The sequence below is a fragment of the Oncorhynchus clarkii genome, chromosome 32 (genome assembly GCF_045791955.1).
Source record: "Oncorhynchus clarkii lewisi isolate Uvic-CL-2024 chromosome 32, UVic_Ocla_1.0, whole genome shotgun sequence".
Taxonomy (NCBI): domain Eukaryota; kingdom Metazoa; phylum Chordata; class Actinopteri; order Salmoniformes; family Salmonidae; genus Oncorhynchus; species Oncorhynchus clarkii.
This window is the reverse complement of record NC_092178.1, coordinates 29,885,586-29,904,075: the sequence shown is the minus strand read 5'-3', so window position 1 is coordinate 29,904,075 and position 18,490 is coordinate 29,885,586. Positions and strand designations below refer to the sequence as shown.

The 18,490-nt window shown below is 42.9% G+C and overlaps 1 protein-coding gene across 1 annotated transcript; it reads left to right on the top strand.

Moving 5' to 3' along the window:
- Nucleotides 1-8,217: 8,217 nt before the first annotated feature.
- LOC139392262 (GTP-binding protein Rit1-like) lies at nucleotides 8,218-18,460 on the top strand. Its single transcript, XM_071140118.1, has 6 exons — nucleotides 8,218-8,374; nucleotides 10,348-10,434; nucleotides 11,284-11,340; nucleotides 15,199-15,272; nucleotides 16,293-16,484; nucleotides 16,999-18,460. The coding sequence occupies exons 2-6, from the start codon at nucleotides 10,353-10,355 to the stop codon at nucleotides 17,227-17,229; spliced, it is 636 nt and encodes a 211-aa protein (XP_070996219.1). The 5' UTR covers nucleotides 8,218-8,374; nucleotides 10,348-10,352; the 3' UTR covers nucleotides 17,230-18,460.
- Nucleotides 18,461-18,490: the final 30 nt, after the last annotated feature.

Below are 18,490 nucleotides of genomic sequence, written 5' to 3'. Positions count from 1 at the left end.
GAAAAAAATGTTTTAACAGGAGTGGTAATATTAGAGGCATGGTTAAATTATGGGGCAGTATGGGGTACTATATTTAAGTAATAAGGCACGAGGGGGTGTGGTATATGGCCAATATACCACGGCTAAGGGCTGTGGTATATTGGCCGTGATGCGTAGTGCCTAAGAACAGCCCGTAGCCGTGGTATATTGGCCAATATACCATATTGGCCATATACCACAAACCCCTGAGGTGCCTAATTGCTATTATAAACTGGTTACCAACGTAATTAGAGCAGTAAAATTAAAGGTTTTAACATACCCGTGCAATACAGTCTGACATACCACGGCTGTCAGCCAATCAGCATTCAGGGCTCGACTCACCCAGTTTATAATACAGTATTTACCGGGGATAATACAGTTGTTGCTAAGTGTTTAAGTTATATTCAGGTAAGGCTATGGGGCTGTCTTGTTGATATTTATCACTACTTATGTTTCTTTTTTTCTATGTGGATCAAATGTTTCATCAGTAAGCTCACATGCAGCAACAATATCCATGAAAGTCAATAGTCAAACTGCATGTGTCAGAACTTTTGCATGCACAGTGTAACATGGGCTTGAGTTCAAGCCAGCTCTCTTAGACACAGGTACAAAATGGAGACATTCATTTTGTGGGGCAGATTCATACCAACACTGGCATAACAATCAGACATGATTCACTTTCAGTTCACGTACATGTTGGAAAACCTGTGTTCAGTATATTACAATGTGTCTATGACAAGTGCATTGTGGAGCTAATCAAAACAGTTTCATCTAAATTGAGGGGATGGAATAGAACTCTACCACCTCTCAGTGATATCCCTTCACTGAACCCTCCCTCAGTAGCAGACAAGGTTAGTGGATTGGGTCTGTCCCATTACAGTAAATGGATGATTTCTGGTTTTACTTTGTGACTCCTGTTGCTCTCACTATCATTTGATTGGTGCATTTATTTTTTAGATCTGATGCGATTGGTTGAGGCGAGGCTGTAGCCATGTAGCATGGGTATCTATAATTCACTGGACCTTAATGTACCGAAAGCCGCTGTTTATAGTACATCTGTTGTCATAGTGACCAAAGGACCATTAGTGTATCTGTAACTTTGTCTGTATCACCAATTTTACCAGTATAACCAATTTTATCAGAGTGAGCTTCGTAGTTTATATGCTGTTCCACAGTGGCCACTTGACCCTGTATACACTTGCCTGGCAGTGCATTACTCCTGTTAATTTATGTGAATAAATCATGAATTCTAATTATTAGAATTTATAGCCATGCTACTGGTAACAGCTCAGTATATCCTCGTTTGAACTCTGCATCTTAAGAATTGTACATTCATTTTTTTCAATATATTTTGTGTGTGGTGAATATGCGTGAGAATTTCAAATGTTAGTCTCCTGCAATGTCACAACCACTGAACTCATCAAAGATGTCCGTGCCGTCAGCTCTCGTTCTGGTTGCCTTTCTTCTCCCCGAGATCTCTCTCTCAGTTTATCACCGCTGTTGCTCCGCGGCACTGTCCCCATTGTCATTATTAATGTATTTATTTTACTCTGATAGTCAATAGCAATCAAAGGAAGTCAAGCTGTCACCGCACGCTATGTCTCTTTGCTGTGTGTGTACACTGCTAACCTCTTAACTTGAATGCTGCATGTCCCTACACACAGGTAAACATTGTACACAATTCGCTTCACTGGCCACTGAGGTGCTCAAACTGCATCCCTACAAACTGGCTTTAATGCGAGTTTGATCTAACTTGAGCTAGCAAACACAACATTAGTGTTTGTTATAACATTATTTGCGTGGCGTAGTCACTCAGTAAGCTTCTTTTCCTAATGCTTGGCGTATCACCGCAACGGACATAACGCTTATGGCGCTGGAAGTGGTTAAGTGGGCAGTTGTGTCCTTTCCTATAAAAGTAATCACATCCCATAAGGAACTGAGTAGGCAGGACTCACATCTAGGCTGCACACTGAACATTTTGGATGTCTGATCACACTTTGAAAAGCCCACAGCAACCTTTGTTTTTATCACTGGTTGAGTTGATCAAACTTTCTTTGCTACGGAACTAGATTTGTTTTTTGCTCTCTTTTGCTACTTTTTGAAGAAAAAAAAAATAGATTTGTACATATTGTAACATAGGAGGCTAATATCTTGTTGTTTTTGCTATTGTAACGGCTTTCTTCTGTGGATGAAGGAGAGGACCAAAGCGCAGCGTGGTTAGTGTTCATCATGTTTAATAAAGACGATAAACGTGAACACTACAAAATACAAAACAACAAATGTGAAAAACCAAAACAGTTCTGTCTAGTGCAGACACACGAAGACAGAAGACAACCATCCACAAAACCCAACACAAAACAGGCTACCTAAATATGGTTCCCAATCAGAGACAATGACTAACCCCTGCCTCTGATTGAGAACCATATCAGGCCAAACATAGAAACGGGAAAACTAGACACACAACATAGACTGCCCACTCAGCTCATGTCCTGACCAACACTAAAACAAAGAAAACACAAAAGAACTATGGTCAGAACGTAACAGCTATCAAATTGCCATATGAATTGGTCTTAGTTAGCCCCCTCACACACATTTATTTTAGTAAAAAGGTACACTTTCCCAGTTCAGTTCTTGACATCCTGCTCATTTCATGTCCTTAGTCCGATAGTTTCCCCTCTCACAGCCGTGAGAAATTCATATACTGAACAAAAATAGAAACGCAACATGTATCAAAGATTTTACTGAGTTACAGTTCATATGAGGAAATCAGTTAATTGAAATAAAGAATTTAGCCCTAATCTATGGATTTCAAACGACTTGGAATACAGATGCATCTGTTGGTCACAGACACCTTAAAAAATAATAGGCCTCACTTGGGCCTCGGGATCTCATCACTGTGTTTTTGTGGGATTCAAATTGCCATCGATAAAATGCAATCGTGTTCGTTGTCCGTAGTTTATGCCTGCCCATACCATAACCCCACCGCCACCATGGGGCACTCTGTTCACAACATTGACATCAGCAAACCGCTTGCCCACACGCGCCATACATGTGGTCTGGGGTTGTGAGGCCAGTTGGACATACTGCCAAGTTCTCTAAAACGATGCTTATGGTAGAGAAATAAAACATTCCATTCTCTGGCAACAGCCCTGGTGGACATTAATGCAGTCAGCATGCCAATTGCACGCTCCCTCTAAACTGAGGCATTGTGTTGTGTGACAGAACTGCACATTTTAGAGTGGCCTTTTATTGTTCCCATCATAAGGTGCGCCTGTGTAATGATCAGTCTGTTTAATCAGCTTCTTGATATGCCACACCTGTCAGGTGGATGGATTATCTTGACAAAGGAGAAATGCTCACTAACAGGGATGTAAACAAATGTGTGCACAACATTGGAGAAGAATAAGCGTTTTGTGCGTATGGAACATTTCTGTGATCTTTTATTTCAGCACATTAAACATGGGACCAACACTTTACATGTGTTTTTATATGTTTGTTCAGTGTAGATACATGCACAGTATCTTCAGTTTCCATCAAAACTAATATATCAAGGTAACTTGTTGAAACAAAATGTAATTTTCATTAAGAATCACTGTGTCCCAGGAGCCATTTCAGTCTTTTGGTTTCATAATGTTTGGCTGAAAGTAATCACAACAGCCGCACAGGTTTTGATAAAGAGAGATTATTTTCCAACTGTAGTTTTATCCAATTCAGAGTAATGTCCTGTGACTATGATTTTGTATTTGTAGGAGGCTTGCAGTCTGGGGCACAATTTAATAATGTGGATATGAGAGCCGTTGGAGTGAGGCAAAAATTGCATTAGCTCTAACACCGTAACCCCAACCTGGTCTTAGCTTGGGCACAGAGGTGCTGGGCAGTAGCCTGGATGTGTGTGTGTGTGTGTGTGTGTGTGTGTGTGTGTGTGTGTGTGTGTGTGTGTGTGTGTGTGTGTGTGTGTGTGTGTGTGTGTTTGCATTAACCATATGGACCCCTGAAGACAGGCTTCTATGCCCCCATTTCTAGTGTGAGCACAGACATAAAGCACATCAGTCTCACCACTGAAAGGCCAATGGGTTGTAGTCCACTGTTTGGTCAACTTTGCCCAGGAGGTGCTAACATGGTTGCTGAGGAATGATGTGATGTTATCTTTATTCATTGCTCTGGCAGTGATGGAGAGTTAAACAATGTATCTAGTGTGGAGTGTTCAGGCTCCTAACTATAACTTCACTAATAGGGGTTGCGTTCAATATTCTAAAAGTGTTAAAAAGTGGAGCATATTTGAAAGGCGAAAGGAGAATGACAGTATCTTAGCATTGCGGGCCTAATTCTGTAGAAAAAGATGGCTGTCATGTGTCGGTTGGTTGGTTGGTAAGGACACCAGTGTTTTTTAGCCTCATGTCTGTGCATGACAAATAATTACTGTGAGAGGTGAGAAGTTTGGCTACAACATTGTGAGTTCTGTTCATGACAGGAAGGTTTAGTCAAGATCAAATCAAGATGTATCATAATTGCAAGTTAACTTATTTTAGAAAACAAATCACGTACGTTCTCCCATTTCTTTATGCTTTTGATAGAAATAGGAAACTGGAAAATCTATGTTCTCACTGTTTCTTTTCTGACTTTACTTTGAGACACAGGTTGTGTATATTACAGGTGCCTGTGATCAATATTCAACAGTTTCCTCCTCTTGTGAGCGTTTTCCTTTGTAAATAGCACAGAAAGCACCCTGCAAAGATCAGCAACGATGTTCCATATCACTGAATAATCCAAAACAAAATGATATGATACAAAATGCTCCGTCTTTGTTACCCTCTGTTTTGCTGGCCTCACCCTGAACCCACAGCATAAATAAGCCTATTTTATAGATATCTACATTTAAATACCGTATATCCTTGTGTAAATTACTGTTTGTTCCCAAGCACTATCAGGCAGATGCACTGCCGCCTGTCCTTAAAGTATGTGATTGTTCCCCCTGGAATGGCAAAGGGTTCTCCCCTCGTTGTAAATGTGTTCCATTGTTGGGGTGCCCTCCCTCTTCCTATCCCTTGGCCCGCACTGAATCCACACTCCTTTATTTCCCTTTCAGCCCCTTCTTTTCCTCCATTGACAACCCATCCCTCTCTTTCGTGTGTTGTACAGACAAATCTGAGGTGTGAATAAATCTGACGGGGGGGGGGGGGGGGGGGGGGGAGGTAGCCTCACGGTTAAGAGCGTTGGGCCAGTAACCGAAAGGTTGCTGGTTCGAATGCCCGAGACGACTGGGTGAAAATATGTTTATGTGCCGTTGAGCAAGGTACTTAACCTTAATTACTCCTGTAAGTCGCTTTGGATAAGAGCATCTGCTAAATGACTGAAATGTCAAATGTAAATAAAAAGAGAACAAGGAATTGATTAATTGGTTATGAGTATCCCATTGGCTATCATTGATTCACCGCCTCAGTCAGAACTGTATGTTGTGTGGGTGAAATGCAAAATAAGACAAGTAGTCTGAACTGGGTTTAAACTGCATAATGCTATGAAGTCTATGCTAAATATATTACACTAATGCTGACTTGTTGAATTTGTTAACACAACGAATGTGCAAATAAAAAAATAACTAATACACTATTTCTGAGTCCTTTTGCTAAGTCACCTGGGCTGACACACGACAAGCTCACTGATGTCTCTCTGGATAAGAGCGGCTGCTAAATTACCAAATTGTAAATGCATCATTTTCTCAGACACAAACTCTGTGTTCTCAGACACAAATGTCTGTGAACACATATATATACACACACACACACACACACAAACACATATTACACATTTTTTCCCAATACGCTACAGATGACAAGATTTACAGCATGAGAATATCCAGTAGCCTATAATTGTCTGGCCTAGCTAATTAAGATCAAACAATGCACAGGAAGCACACAGCAAATAGGGACATACAGTTAACTGCCAAAATAAAGGAAATGGTAACATAGTGTCTTAAAAGGGCGTTGGGCCACCACTAGCCAGAAATGCTTCAATGCACCTTGGCATAGATTCTACATGTCTGGAACTCTATTGGAGGGATTCAACACCATTCTTTCATGCCAAATTCCATCATTTGGTGTTTTGTTGATGGTGGTGCAAAACGTTGTCTCAGGCGCCAGTCCAGAATTTCTTATAAGTGTTCAATTGGGATGAGACCTGATAACTGAAACGGCCATGGCATACATCATTTTCAAGCTCATCAAACCATTCAGTGACCACTTGTGCCCTGTGGTTAAGGGCATTGTCATCCTATTGGGGCATAGCCATGGTATCAAAAATAATGGTCTGCCCAGCATTTTTATATATGACCCTAAGCATGATGGGATGTCAATTTTTTTATGAACTCAGGAACCACACCTGTGTGGAAGCACCTGCGTTCAATATACTGTGTATCCTTCATTTACTCAAGCATCTCCATCATTTTGGCAGTTACATGTACACGCCTAGTATACAGTGCATTCGGGAAGTATTCAGACCCCTAGACTTTTTCCACATTTTGTTACGTTACAGCCTTATTCTAAAATGTAATAAATCATTTTTTCCCCTCATCAATCTACATACAATACCCCATAATGACAAAGCAAAGTTACATAAGCATTCAGACCCATTACTCAGTACTTTGTTAAAGCACCTTTGGCAGCGATTACAGCCTCAAGTCTTCTTGGGTATGATGCTACAAGCTTGGCACACCTGTGCTTGGGGAGTTACTCCCATTCTTCTCTGTAGATCCTCGCTCTGTCAGGTTGGAAGGGGAGCGTCGCTGCACAGCTATTTTCAGGTCTCTCCAGAGACGTTTGATCGGGTTCAAGGTCCTGAGAGCTCTGGAGCAGGTTTTCATCAAGGATCTCTTTGTGCTTTGCTCCATTCATCTTTGCCTCGATACTGACTGGTTTCCCAGTCCCTGCCACTGAAAAACATCCCCACAACATGATGCTGCCACCACCATGCTTCACCGTAGGGATGGTGCCAGGTTTCCTCCAGAAGTCATGCTTGGCATTCAGGCCAAAGAGTACAATCTTGGATTTATCAGACCAGAGAATCTTGTTTCTCATGGTCTGAGAGTCCTTTAGGTGCCTTTTGGCAAACGCAAAGCATGCTGTCATATGCCTTCTACTGAGGAGTGGCTTCAGTCTGTCCACTCTATCACAAAGGCCTGATTGGTGGAGTGCTGCAGAGATGGTTTTCCCATCTCCACAGAGGAACTCTGGAGTTCTGTCAGAGTGACCATCGGGTTCTTGGTCCCCTCCCTGACCAAGGCCCTTCACCCCGCTTGCTCTGTTTGGAAGAGTCTTGGTGGTTCCAAACTTCTTCCATTGAAAAATTATGGAGGCCATTGTGTTCTTGGGGACCTTCAATGCTGCAGACATTTTTTGGTACCATTCACCAGATATTTGCCTGGACACAATCCTGTCTCGGAACTCTACGGACAATTCTTTCAAACTCATGGCTTGGTTTTTGCTCTGACATGCACTGTCAACTGTGGGATCTTATATAGACAGGTGTGCGCCTTTCCAAATCATGTCCAATCAATTTAATTTACCACAGGATGAACAATGGAAACAGGATTCACCTGAGCTCAATTTCGAGTCTCATAGCAAAGGGTCTGAAAACTTATGTAAATAAGTTTTGTTTTTATTTGTAGTACATTTGCAAAAAATTCTAAAAACCTGTTTTTGCTTTGTCATTATGGGGTATTGTGTGTAGATTTAATACATTTTATAATAAGGCTGTAATGTAACAAAATGTGGAAAAAGTTAAGGGGTCTGAATACTTTCCGAATGCACTGTACACCCCCACCTACGCATGGCACGTAGCCTAGATGTTAGAGAGACAGTTGCTGGTTCAAGACAGGCCAGGAGATTACAGAAATGGGAAGTGAACTGGCACCTGGAGGGCTGCTGGTATCTGATCCCAGGTCCTAACCACTGCCTTTGTGCCCTAGAACAAGACTGTTAACCCAAAAGTGCCTCCCATCCAGGGCTGCTGCAACATCACTGACCATGTGCCTCTCAACAACAATATGGTAGTGTCTTTATTATATTCTATTACGAGAAACCTTAAAATATATGAAATTGCGTTTTAGTGGGCCTATTCATTCGTTACCCGTGTGTAACAGTGCCTAACTGAACTTCAAAGGTACATTTCAAGGCTGTCCAACTCTACTGAAAAGTCACAGCCGCTGAGACGACGGGCGGTGGGACCCTGTCACGTAGCGTTTACAGACTGCTCGCGCTGTTTACAGTTAGATCATTTTGCGGCATGAATTATCAAACATCAAGCACTAAATAACCATAGACGTAATTTCAGCAATTATGAGGAAAGAACTTCTGTGACACAGGTGAGTCGCTCATTTCTATTCATGCATGCATAAAGTCAGTTGGCTATTTATGTTTGCAGATGTTCAATCATTAGCTTTTTTCGCAGTCAACAATATTAATGTTGTTCGTTTGTAATTACACGAAACAATGTTTTCAATGTCTGTTTTGAACACTGATCTGCAAACAGTTAGGCTAACAAATCCATGCAGCTTGTTTTACATTTTATCGGTTCGTAGGCTACACTTGATTTTAGAAGGACTTTACATGTAAAGTTTACAAAAGTTAGTCTACTTTTCCCCCCCAAATCCCTTGTCACATACAGCCACACAATTCATTTATCTACTTGAGTAGTCTTTTGAAGGTTCACTATTGCGCTCTAAAATGTTGTTGTTTATCCGGTTATCCTGTTTCAAAGTAGCCAATAAAGTATATCAAATGGTTGTTCTATTTCAGCGACTGCAACGGATGCAGTTTTCACTGCGCCTTTGTCAGAGATCCAATGATTTGAAACAGTGTTAATCTCATTCCTTGTTTAGCAAATATTTTTAATATTTTTGGCAGCTGAAACAATGTAGCCGACTCACTGTTTGTAACATTGTAGTCTATAACAAAGTGACAATAGTGCAACAAACTTTTAACCAAACTAAGCGCAATAAAAGTACAATAAAAATGAAATTCCCTAACTTTGGGCGTTGAATAAGGCTAGTACAGCGAGTATATATTTAATCTGCATTTCAATAACAAACTTCGAGGCCTGAGCCATCTGAAGCCTGGAGACTCCCTTGAATCACGGAGCCCGTGTAGTGATGTTGTCAGGGCGAGGGAGGAAACAACAACTCGGCAATATACTACAATACCATCCACTCCTTTGTGTTTTTGGATCAAACGTTGGGCAATGGTGCACGGACATGAGCTCAGTCGTTATTGAAGTTCAGACCTCATATTTGACATAAAACCGAGTAAAAAAACGTAGCTGCTCTCAAGCGGATATGAACATCTATTTTTAACCTCCCAAATGCTGTCTGTTCAATCTGCCTCTGTCCTGACAACAATGAACCGGCTTTGTAAAATATTTTGTCTCCGCATTCCATCATTGAGATAATGTGATCCATTCATAGGTCTACCGTTATTAGCCTAGGCCCTAATGATAAGTAAATATGTGCTTATGTAGGCCTATTTATCACTTATAAATATATCATTAATTTATTCTGACAATTGAAATTAAAGTTTAATATAGTAAAAAAATTTGGTAAGGGAAAGCTAGGCGACATCGCTATGGAAAATGGCAATAATAGGTTTGATGACATTGCCTGGGGTTGTGGTGGTCAATGTCACACATTCGCCTTCCACCGAGAAATCACATGATTGCCCCATCAAGTCGATACGAGTCGGTTCCTCTTTCCGCGTGAGTGCTGCTGGCTGCTGCTGGCTGCTGCGTAGACCAATTAAAAAACTGAAGTCATCTGACTCTCATAAGTCAATCTACATACACACCAAATGGATCTGAGGCGATGACAATAGTGGCCTATTCAGATGAGTTGAATAGTTTTTATTTCTAAGGGTGGCAAAGTAGACTAGACTTGGCTGTATAGCTCCACTTCTGTCCCTGAAAACTCGTTCACCTGTTTCATCGCCATTCAGTAGATCTACTATATGGTTCAGTGGTCCATTTCAACAGTGAATGGATATTGAGGTTCAAGTTTCTCAGTGTGTGTCTCTCTCTCTCTCTCTTTCCATCTCCCTCATCTCTTGTCAGCAGCTTCAGCGCTTTACACATGATGGCACGATTGCACTTTGGCACGTGTGGTACTGTGTGTTAGTCACTTTAAACTCTGTACACTCTCTTATACAGTTCTATTCAATAGTCCCAGGCTTAATAGACTGGGACCAAAAATGTGTATATTTATGTGAATTATTTGGGTGTCGATATGTGCCGGTTCCTGTGTGTGTAAAGGGTATATGTGTATTAATCACCGCCTCTATCTCTTCAAAGTGTAAATGGAGTCATCGCGAGGCTCTGGGGGCCTCTCCCGCGAGTACAAGCTGGTGATGCTGGGAGAGGGGGGAGTGGGGAAGAGCGGTGAGTACACACACACACACTCATAATTACACTTAACTGTACTCTTCACTCTTACTCAGTGCATGTCTTTGTTTCTGTCTTTCTCTTTTTTTATGTATTATCTCTGACTTCGACTATTCTTCTTCAACTCGGTCTTGATTTACATTACTTTTCCTAATGTCCTCTTGTTTTTTTTTTCATGAATGAGATGTTTGTGTGTGAGAAAGAAAGACACACACCCACACACACACCCACCCTCCAAGTGCAGTCAGGCAGTCAGAGTTCTCGTAAGCATGGGCGTTGGCTGCCTTTTACGGCAGTCTGGGGTGCCTTTTGGGTGCCTGTTGTCAGGAAGACGCATCAGTGCCTAGCAACCGCCTTCCTCTTCTTGGCTACTGTTGCTGTGGAGACTGGCAGTGTTCACCTGGTATAGGTGCACAGCAAAGTAGTAAAAACATCGGAGAGAGGGAGGATACAGAGGGATGGAGGGAGAGATGGGTCAGAAAAACAAGCGTAATTCTGATTTCATCTGTGCAAGTTATTGTCATGGAAACTAGAGTGGGTGTACACGGATGCAGCGGAGGTGTGTGTGTGTGTGCTATCTATGTGCGTGAACCACTGCATGCCTGGAGGAAGAACAACAAAGAGACGAGAGGGAGGGGAAGTGTGTGTGATACAACCTGGGAAATATAATAAAGTCTCCCGTATTGATGTCATAATCCCTCTACATCACCCTTTCTTTCTCTCTCTCTTTCTTCCACTCTGTTTTCTGATCTACTTGTAGTTTGTTTCTGATTTCTCCTTTTTGGATTATTGATGCAGTGCCTATGAAGCTTGTTAAAACTTGACTCTCTCTCTCTCTCTCCTCAGCTATTATAATGCAGTTTATCAGCCACAGGTTCCCTGAAGACCATGACCCCACCATAGGTGAGAGTGCTTGGTCTCTGATCAAAATACGGCGACTCCTATTTGCTCAAATTTGGCCTTCTAAACCACACAAAAAATTAGCCACCCTTTGCCTAGAGGACAGCTTTGCACACTCTTGGCATTCTCTCAACCAGCTTCACCTGGAATGCTTTTCCAACAGTCTTGAAGGAGTTCCCACAAATGCTGAGCACTTGTTGGCTGCTTTTTCTTAACTCTGTCGTCCAACTCATCCCAAACCATCTTAATTTGGTTGAGGTTGGGTGATTGTGGAGGCCAGGCCATCAGATGCAGCACTCCATCACTCTCCTTCTTTGTCAAATAGCCCTTCCACAGTCTGAAGGTGTGTTGGGTCATTAACCTGCGTCTCACAGATGCGGTGGTTGGAAACAAAAACCTCAAACTTGGACTCATCAAACCAAAGGACATATATTTCCACCGGTCTAATGTCCATTGCTGGTGTTTCTTGGCCCAAGCAAGACTCTTCTTCTTATTGGTGTCCTTTAGTGGTGGTTTCTTTGCAGAAATTCGAGAATGAAGGCCTGATTCACACAGTTTCCTCTGGACAGTTGATGTTGAGATGTATCTGTTACTTGAACTCTGTGAAGCATTAATCTGGGCTGCAATTTATGAGGCTGGTAACTCTAACAAACTTTTCCTCTGCAACAGAGGTAACTGCTTTGCTATATCTTGGCCAGGCCGCAGTTGTAAATGAGAACTTGTTCTCAACTGGCCTACCTGGTTAAAATAGGTGAAATAAAAAATAAAAACTCTGGGTCTTCCTTTCCTGTGGCGTTCCTCATGAGAGCCAGTTTCATCATTGCGCTTGATGGTTTTTGCGACTGCATTTGAAGAAACTTTCAAAGTTCTTGAAATTGTCCGTATTGACAGACCTTCATGTCTTAAAGTAATGATGGACTGTTGTTTCTCTTTGCTTATTTGAGCTGCTCTTGCCATAATATGGACTTGGTCTTTTACCAAATAGGGCTATCTTCTGTATACCACCCCTACCTTGTCACATGACATCCGATTGGCTCAAACGCATTAAGAAAGAAAGAAATTCCACAAATAAACTTTTAACAAGGCACACCTGTTAATTGAAATGCATTCCAGGTGACTACCTCATTAAGTTGGTTGAGAGAATGCCAAGAGTTGTCAAAGGGTGGCTTCTTTGAAGAATATCAAATATTTTGATTTGTTTAACATTTTTTTGGTTACTACATGATTCCATATGTATTTTATAGTTTCGATGTCTTCACTATTAATCTACAATGTAGAAAATAGTAATAATGTAAGAAAATCCCTTGAATGAGTAGGTGTGTCCAAACTGTTGACTGGTACTGTATTTACATACACTGAGTGTACAAAACATCAGGAACACCTTCCTACTATTGAGTTTCACCCCCGTTTGCCTTCAGAAAAGCCTCAATTGGACTACAAGGTGTCGAAAGTGTTCCTTAGGGATGCTGGCCCATGTTGACTCCAATGCGTTCCACAGTTGTGAAGTTGGCTAGATGTCCTTTGGGTGGTGGACCATTCTTGATTCACACAGGAAATAGCATGAAAATCCCAGCAGCGTTGCAGTTAGATAGATACTAGATACACTCAAACCGGTGCGCCTGGCACCTACTATCATACCCCGTTCAAAGGCACTTAAATCTTTTGATTTGCCCATTCACCCTCTGAATGGCACACATACAATCCATGTTGCAATTGTCTCAAGGTTTACAAATCCTTCTTTAACCGGTGTCCTCCCCTTCATCTACACTGATTTGAAGTGGATTTAAGAGGTGACATCAGTAAGGCAAAATCTTGATTCACCTGTCATGGAAAGTGCAGGAGTCACATGGCCGTGGCTTGCTATATAAAGCAAGCAGACCGGCATCGAGGCATTCAGTTACTGTTCAATTGAACATTAGAATGGGCAAAACTAGTGACCTAAGCGACTTTGAGCGTGGTATGATCATCGGGGCCAGGCACGCCGGATCCAGTTCCTCTAAAACCGGCCGCCTTCCTGGGCTTTTCATGCACGGCAGTGTGTATGGTTTCCCGAGAATGGTGCGACAAACAAAAAATCCAGTCAGTGGAAGTCCTGTGGGCGAAAGAGAATGGCAAGGACGTTGCGCTGTAAAAGATCACGTTGCTTGCTTAGCGAGTACCACTTCCTCCCGTTTCAGCCCATACCTGGCGCGAACTCGGGACCTCTGACTTGCTAGCACATGTGACCGCCCTCCTGAAGCGTCTTACCAGTCTGCGCTACGTGAAAAGCTAGCTATTTGCTGGCGCAATGGGCATACTTCAGGCTGAGGAGTAAGTTTCACACACCCCATGTGCTACACTAACAGGCAGGCCACGAACAGACAAATATCGGCGCTGTACAACAGTGGTATGCAGAACGGCATCTTGGGACGCACAACTTGTCGATTGTTGTCACGGGTGGGCTACTGCAGCAGGCGAACACACCGGGTTCCACTCCTATCAGATAAAAACAAGAAGAAGCGACTTCAGCGGACACGCAACACCAACACCGGACAGCTGAGTCTGACAAATCCCGGAGTCAGGATTTGACATAAGCAGCATGAGTCTATTCTGCCTGGTGTTAGCGGTGGTGTACCGCCGTCTAGTTTGGGGCAACTGTGTGATTCCATCGCGTCAGCGTAGACCAACATCCCTGTGGAACGTGTCTGACTTGTAGAATCCATCACCTGAATAATTCAGGCTGTTCTGGAGGCAAAGAAAGGTCCGACCCAGTACTAGATGGGTGTACCTAATAAACTGTCTGGTGAGTAGATAGATGTGTATGCAGGTAACTGCCAGAATAATGATAAAAGTTGAGTAAATGTGGGATACAAAGTATATTGAAAGCAGGTTCTTCCACACAGGTGTGGTTCCTGAGTTAATTAAGAAATTAACATCCCATCATGCTTAGGGTCATATATAAAAAATACTGGGCAGGCCATTATTTTGGCCACCATGGCTATGCCCCCATAGGATGACAATGCCTCCATCCACAGGGCTTGGTGGTTTGTCAGTGTGTGTGGTTTGATGAGCAGGAAAATGTTAACCATATGCTATGACCGCTCTCAGTCACCAGATCTCAACCCAATTGAACACTTAAGGAAGATTCTAGAGCAGCTCTTGAGACAGCGTTTTCCACCACCATCAACAAAACTTACTGAAGGAGGGAATGAGGTATAACACTACGGGCAGTCAACAACCAATAATATTCACTTGAAAAACTGAAATCACGCCTAACGGGCCAATGAATGCCGAGGCCCACCCTCAGATGCCCCGCCTTCCTGGCTATAATACCGGGGCTCACATCCATTTCCTCAATTCAGAACTGTTTTTCAGTGAGCACAAATCCCCCGACGTTGGTGGCCAAAATATGTTCTACCTCGTTCCAGTCTTCATTAGTTATATTAATAACTGTATGTTCCCTTTCAGTTGGTTACTCTGTATAACATACTATGGGTACATACAATCACTCCCCAAGCTGGCTCAGAGGGTACCAAACAAGGAGGCCCACGGCACCCCAAGCACACACAGGTTCCACCGGCTCCGAAAAGGGGATACAGAATTCACCTTTCCCCTAATACTTACCTGAGAAGCCTGAACTGTCAGAGCCCCATATAGGGTATAGACCCCATGGTTCCAAGAACAATACTTACCTTGCGAGCCTGAAATGTCAGAACTCATACAAGGAACCGCAAGTCCAAAACAAGAGAACACCTGGCGTGACTTGATAAAGCGCACATGCACGCTGCGTAGCATCGACCAGAGTCGATGAACCACGGCCTATGACGTAACTACACAATTATCTTGTATAGCCATTAAAATGCCACTCAATGTCTCTCCTAGAGGATGCATACAAGACACAGATCCGCATCGATGATGAACCAGCCAACCTGGACATCCTGGATACAGCAGGACAGGTAACTTCCTCACAAAGGGCTTCCATTAAAAACGTCATGCCTCCACCTTCTTTGGTTGCATCTCATTCTCGATAGTCTAATATGACTTCCTCGCCTCCTCTCCTTCCTCTACTGATCTGTAAACATAGGATAGGTGAAAGCAATATGGAAAAAATACCTTGGAAGGACTGGGAATTTGCTTTAATCTGTCTAGTCTTTTCACATTAGATCTGATAGAGGAGGGGAAACCCGCTCCGCCTATCCTGATGCTCGCTTTCCTATAAAATCAATCATTTCTGATTGTCTGTCCTTGTCTCTCAATTACATTCAATTAAATCATTCTTATTAGCATGATACCTTATCATTGGCAATGTAAGATGATTATTTATCAAAGTACACCCAGAAGAACATATCTCCCCTTCATCGTCATTACATCCAAGTCTTTACTCTTCTCAGCTTCTGTTTTAAGCAGTGCTCACTCCCATCTTCTCCCTTCTTTTACTTACATAATCTGCCTTTCTCACCCGCTCCCCGCACCACGTCTTTGCCTGTCTGACTCATCCATAGACTCTTGCATGGCTCACTTGTGAGGTTAGTCATGTTCTATATATGGTCATGTACATGTTCTATAATACATGCCCATGACTGGGTTTGTTCATACCGGACCAAATTCAGGGAAGTGTCCACACACAGGGCATTGTGTTTAGAGAGCTAATGCTCTGAGTGACCCCGACAGTCCACTGTCTCAAGTGACCCTTAACTTCTGAGTAATCTAAATTCAAATATTTTTCAGTGGGTCTCCATGTTCTTCCTCTAGTAGCTTGTAGGACAGACCGATGTATTGGTGATTGATTCTCTGGATGCTCTCAGGTGTTCACACTCATACCAGTACATGAATGTGTGGGTGTATGTGTAGCATCTGCATAGGTCATGTTATCTAAGCATTTTGCTGTTATTCTTTCTGTTCCAGTCCTTAATTACTCGCTCCACTTTTGCCTCTTTCTTTCTCTCTCTCTCACACACACACGCGTCCCTCTCCAGGCGGAGTTTACAGCCATGCGGGACCAGTACATGCGGGCGGGCGAGGGCTTCATCATCTCCTACTCCATCACAGATAGGCGGAGCTTACAGGAGGCGCGCCAGTTCAAGCAGCTCATTGATCGTGTGCGCCGCACCGCCAACACACCAGTGGTACTTGTGGGCAACAAGTCTGACCTGACCCATCTCCGACAGGTGAGAATTGTGGGAAGGAAGGGGGGGTGGACGCACATTGGTAGTCTTGGCACTAAAGTAGGTTTTGCCCACTATCTGGCGGCATTAAAATCTTACTACTATTCAAAAGGCCTATCTTTACACATTTACTGGGAGATTTACAGATTGCCTGTCTGACTGGTATGATAAATATATAGATTCCAGGGTAAATCTGTAGATTTCCAAGGAGACGGGGAATCTGTAGATTTACCAAGGAGACGGGGAATCTGTAGATTTACCAAGGAGAAGGGGAATCTGTAGATTTCCAAGGAGACGGGGAATCTGTAGATTTACCAAGGAGAAGGGGAATCTGTAGATTTACCAAGGAGACGGGGAATCTGTAGATTTACCAAGGAGACAGGGAACCTGTAGATCCACACACTTACCGTAACATATACTCTGTTTGGTACATATACTGTATATAAAAATGGTCTCCTGTCTGTAGTTTTTATCTGTATACTGGCTTTCAACATGGTATTTCCCTCCACTCCACTAGGTGTCAGTAGAGGAGGGGAAGGAGCTGGCCAGGGAGTTCCAGTGCCCCTTCTTCGAGACCTCTGCGGCATTTCGCTACTACATCGACGAGGTTTTCGCCGCCCTGGTCCGCCAGATTCGCCAACGCGAGGCCGAGTCGGTCCGTGGCAGTGAGAGGAAGACCAGGAGGAACCACTCGTTCTGGAGCCGCATGCGCTCCACCTTCCACAAGAAACAGCACTCCGAGCACTGAGAGAGGGGCACTGTGGGATACGACAGTCCTCCAGTGGTACCCTTACAACCCCAATTCCTAGTTCCAACTCCCACGAGGAGACTAATGACTCTAGTCCGAGTTAGATTATGAGTGTTTGCAACAGCAACGAAACTAACAATTGTTACTGAAGAGATTAGCCTCTTGTGCGCATTAGAGAAGGCAGGAACCATGCTGATGTACCGTATGCTCATTGTGCTGAAATTGAGGTCTGGCTTTTAACAACAGCCGACGTTAGCATTTTAGTATCCAATTAAACCAATGACTGTAGTGTTTAATATTTTTAAAATGCTGAGACAGCGTGGGGTTTGCCTGAAGTTACAACATTTCTATTTGATGGAGAGCCAGAGATGAGATGTTTAGGTGAAACTGTGTAGGGAGGGAGGGAGGAAAGGGGTTGCAGTCCTGGAGGGATGAGCGCTTGAAGAGAGGTAGATATTATGGGGAAGGGAGCAAATACTAGGCTGAGAAGGTCATACAGTAGGTAAAGTGGCAGGTATTGAGGAGTGAGCTTGAAGTTTGATTTAAAGGCGGTTGGGAAATTGCGAAGGGGTATGAGACGTGAGTTTGAAGATTAGAGGGAGAGTCCCAAAGGATGTGGAGTATCTTTCCAGCCAAGGAAATGGAAAGAATGAAAAGATTGTAATATAGAAGATGATGAAAACAAGATGTTCTGATAGCATTGAGGTTCCTCTCCATTTCAATTGAAAAGCCTTCATGGGTTATTGCTTTGTGTTTGTAAGCTGACCAGCCTGTACTCAGGACTGGTGCCATGTTGCAGTGGGAATACTTTGACAGTTGTGAACTGAGTTGCTGAGGATATTTAATACACAGGTGGTGTTGATGTTGACAAGACATTAATGTGCAGCATTGCCTAATATGGTCCACTAGAATGGAATTTGATGGGCGTAGCTGGCATTTTAATTTTGCTCCGCCTACAACAGGGTTGTCATCATACAATGTTTTATAGTGTTTCAGTAAATAGAGATAATGCCAAGTACAGTACCTCTCCAGAGTGATTCACACTCCTTTATTACCCCCTGACCTGTAGTACAACGGTTGTGCACTTATTATTTCAGCACTCCGTGGATCTGGTAGTGCCACATATGGGAGTATATTATGTTTTGTGTTTGTTGTATTCCTCTTGATCATGATTGTTTTCCTTAATTTATTTTCTATTAACACACTAAAATAAAATGTACTGCCATTTTTTTCCAAATTGGTTGTGTGTTTTGTCTGGCCT

What these genes read in the sequence shown, in the direction of transcription:
- LOC139392262 (XM_071140118.1), top strand. Translation starts at nt 10,353, where the DNA reads ATGGAGTCATCGCGAGGCTCTGGGGGCCTCTCCCGCGAGTACAAGCTG. An exon ending in AGACCATGACCCCACCATAG is followed by an intron (nt 11,341 to 15,198) that starts GTGAGAGTGCTT and finishes TGTCTCTCCTAG; the next exon opens with AGGATGCATACAAGACACAG. An exon ending in ACCTGACCCATCTCCGACAG is followed by an intron (nt 16,485 to 16,998) that starts GTGAGAATTGTG and finishes CCACTCCACTAG; the next exon opens with GTGTCAGTAGAGGAGGGGAA.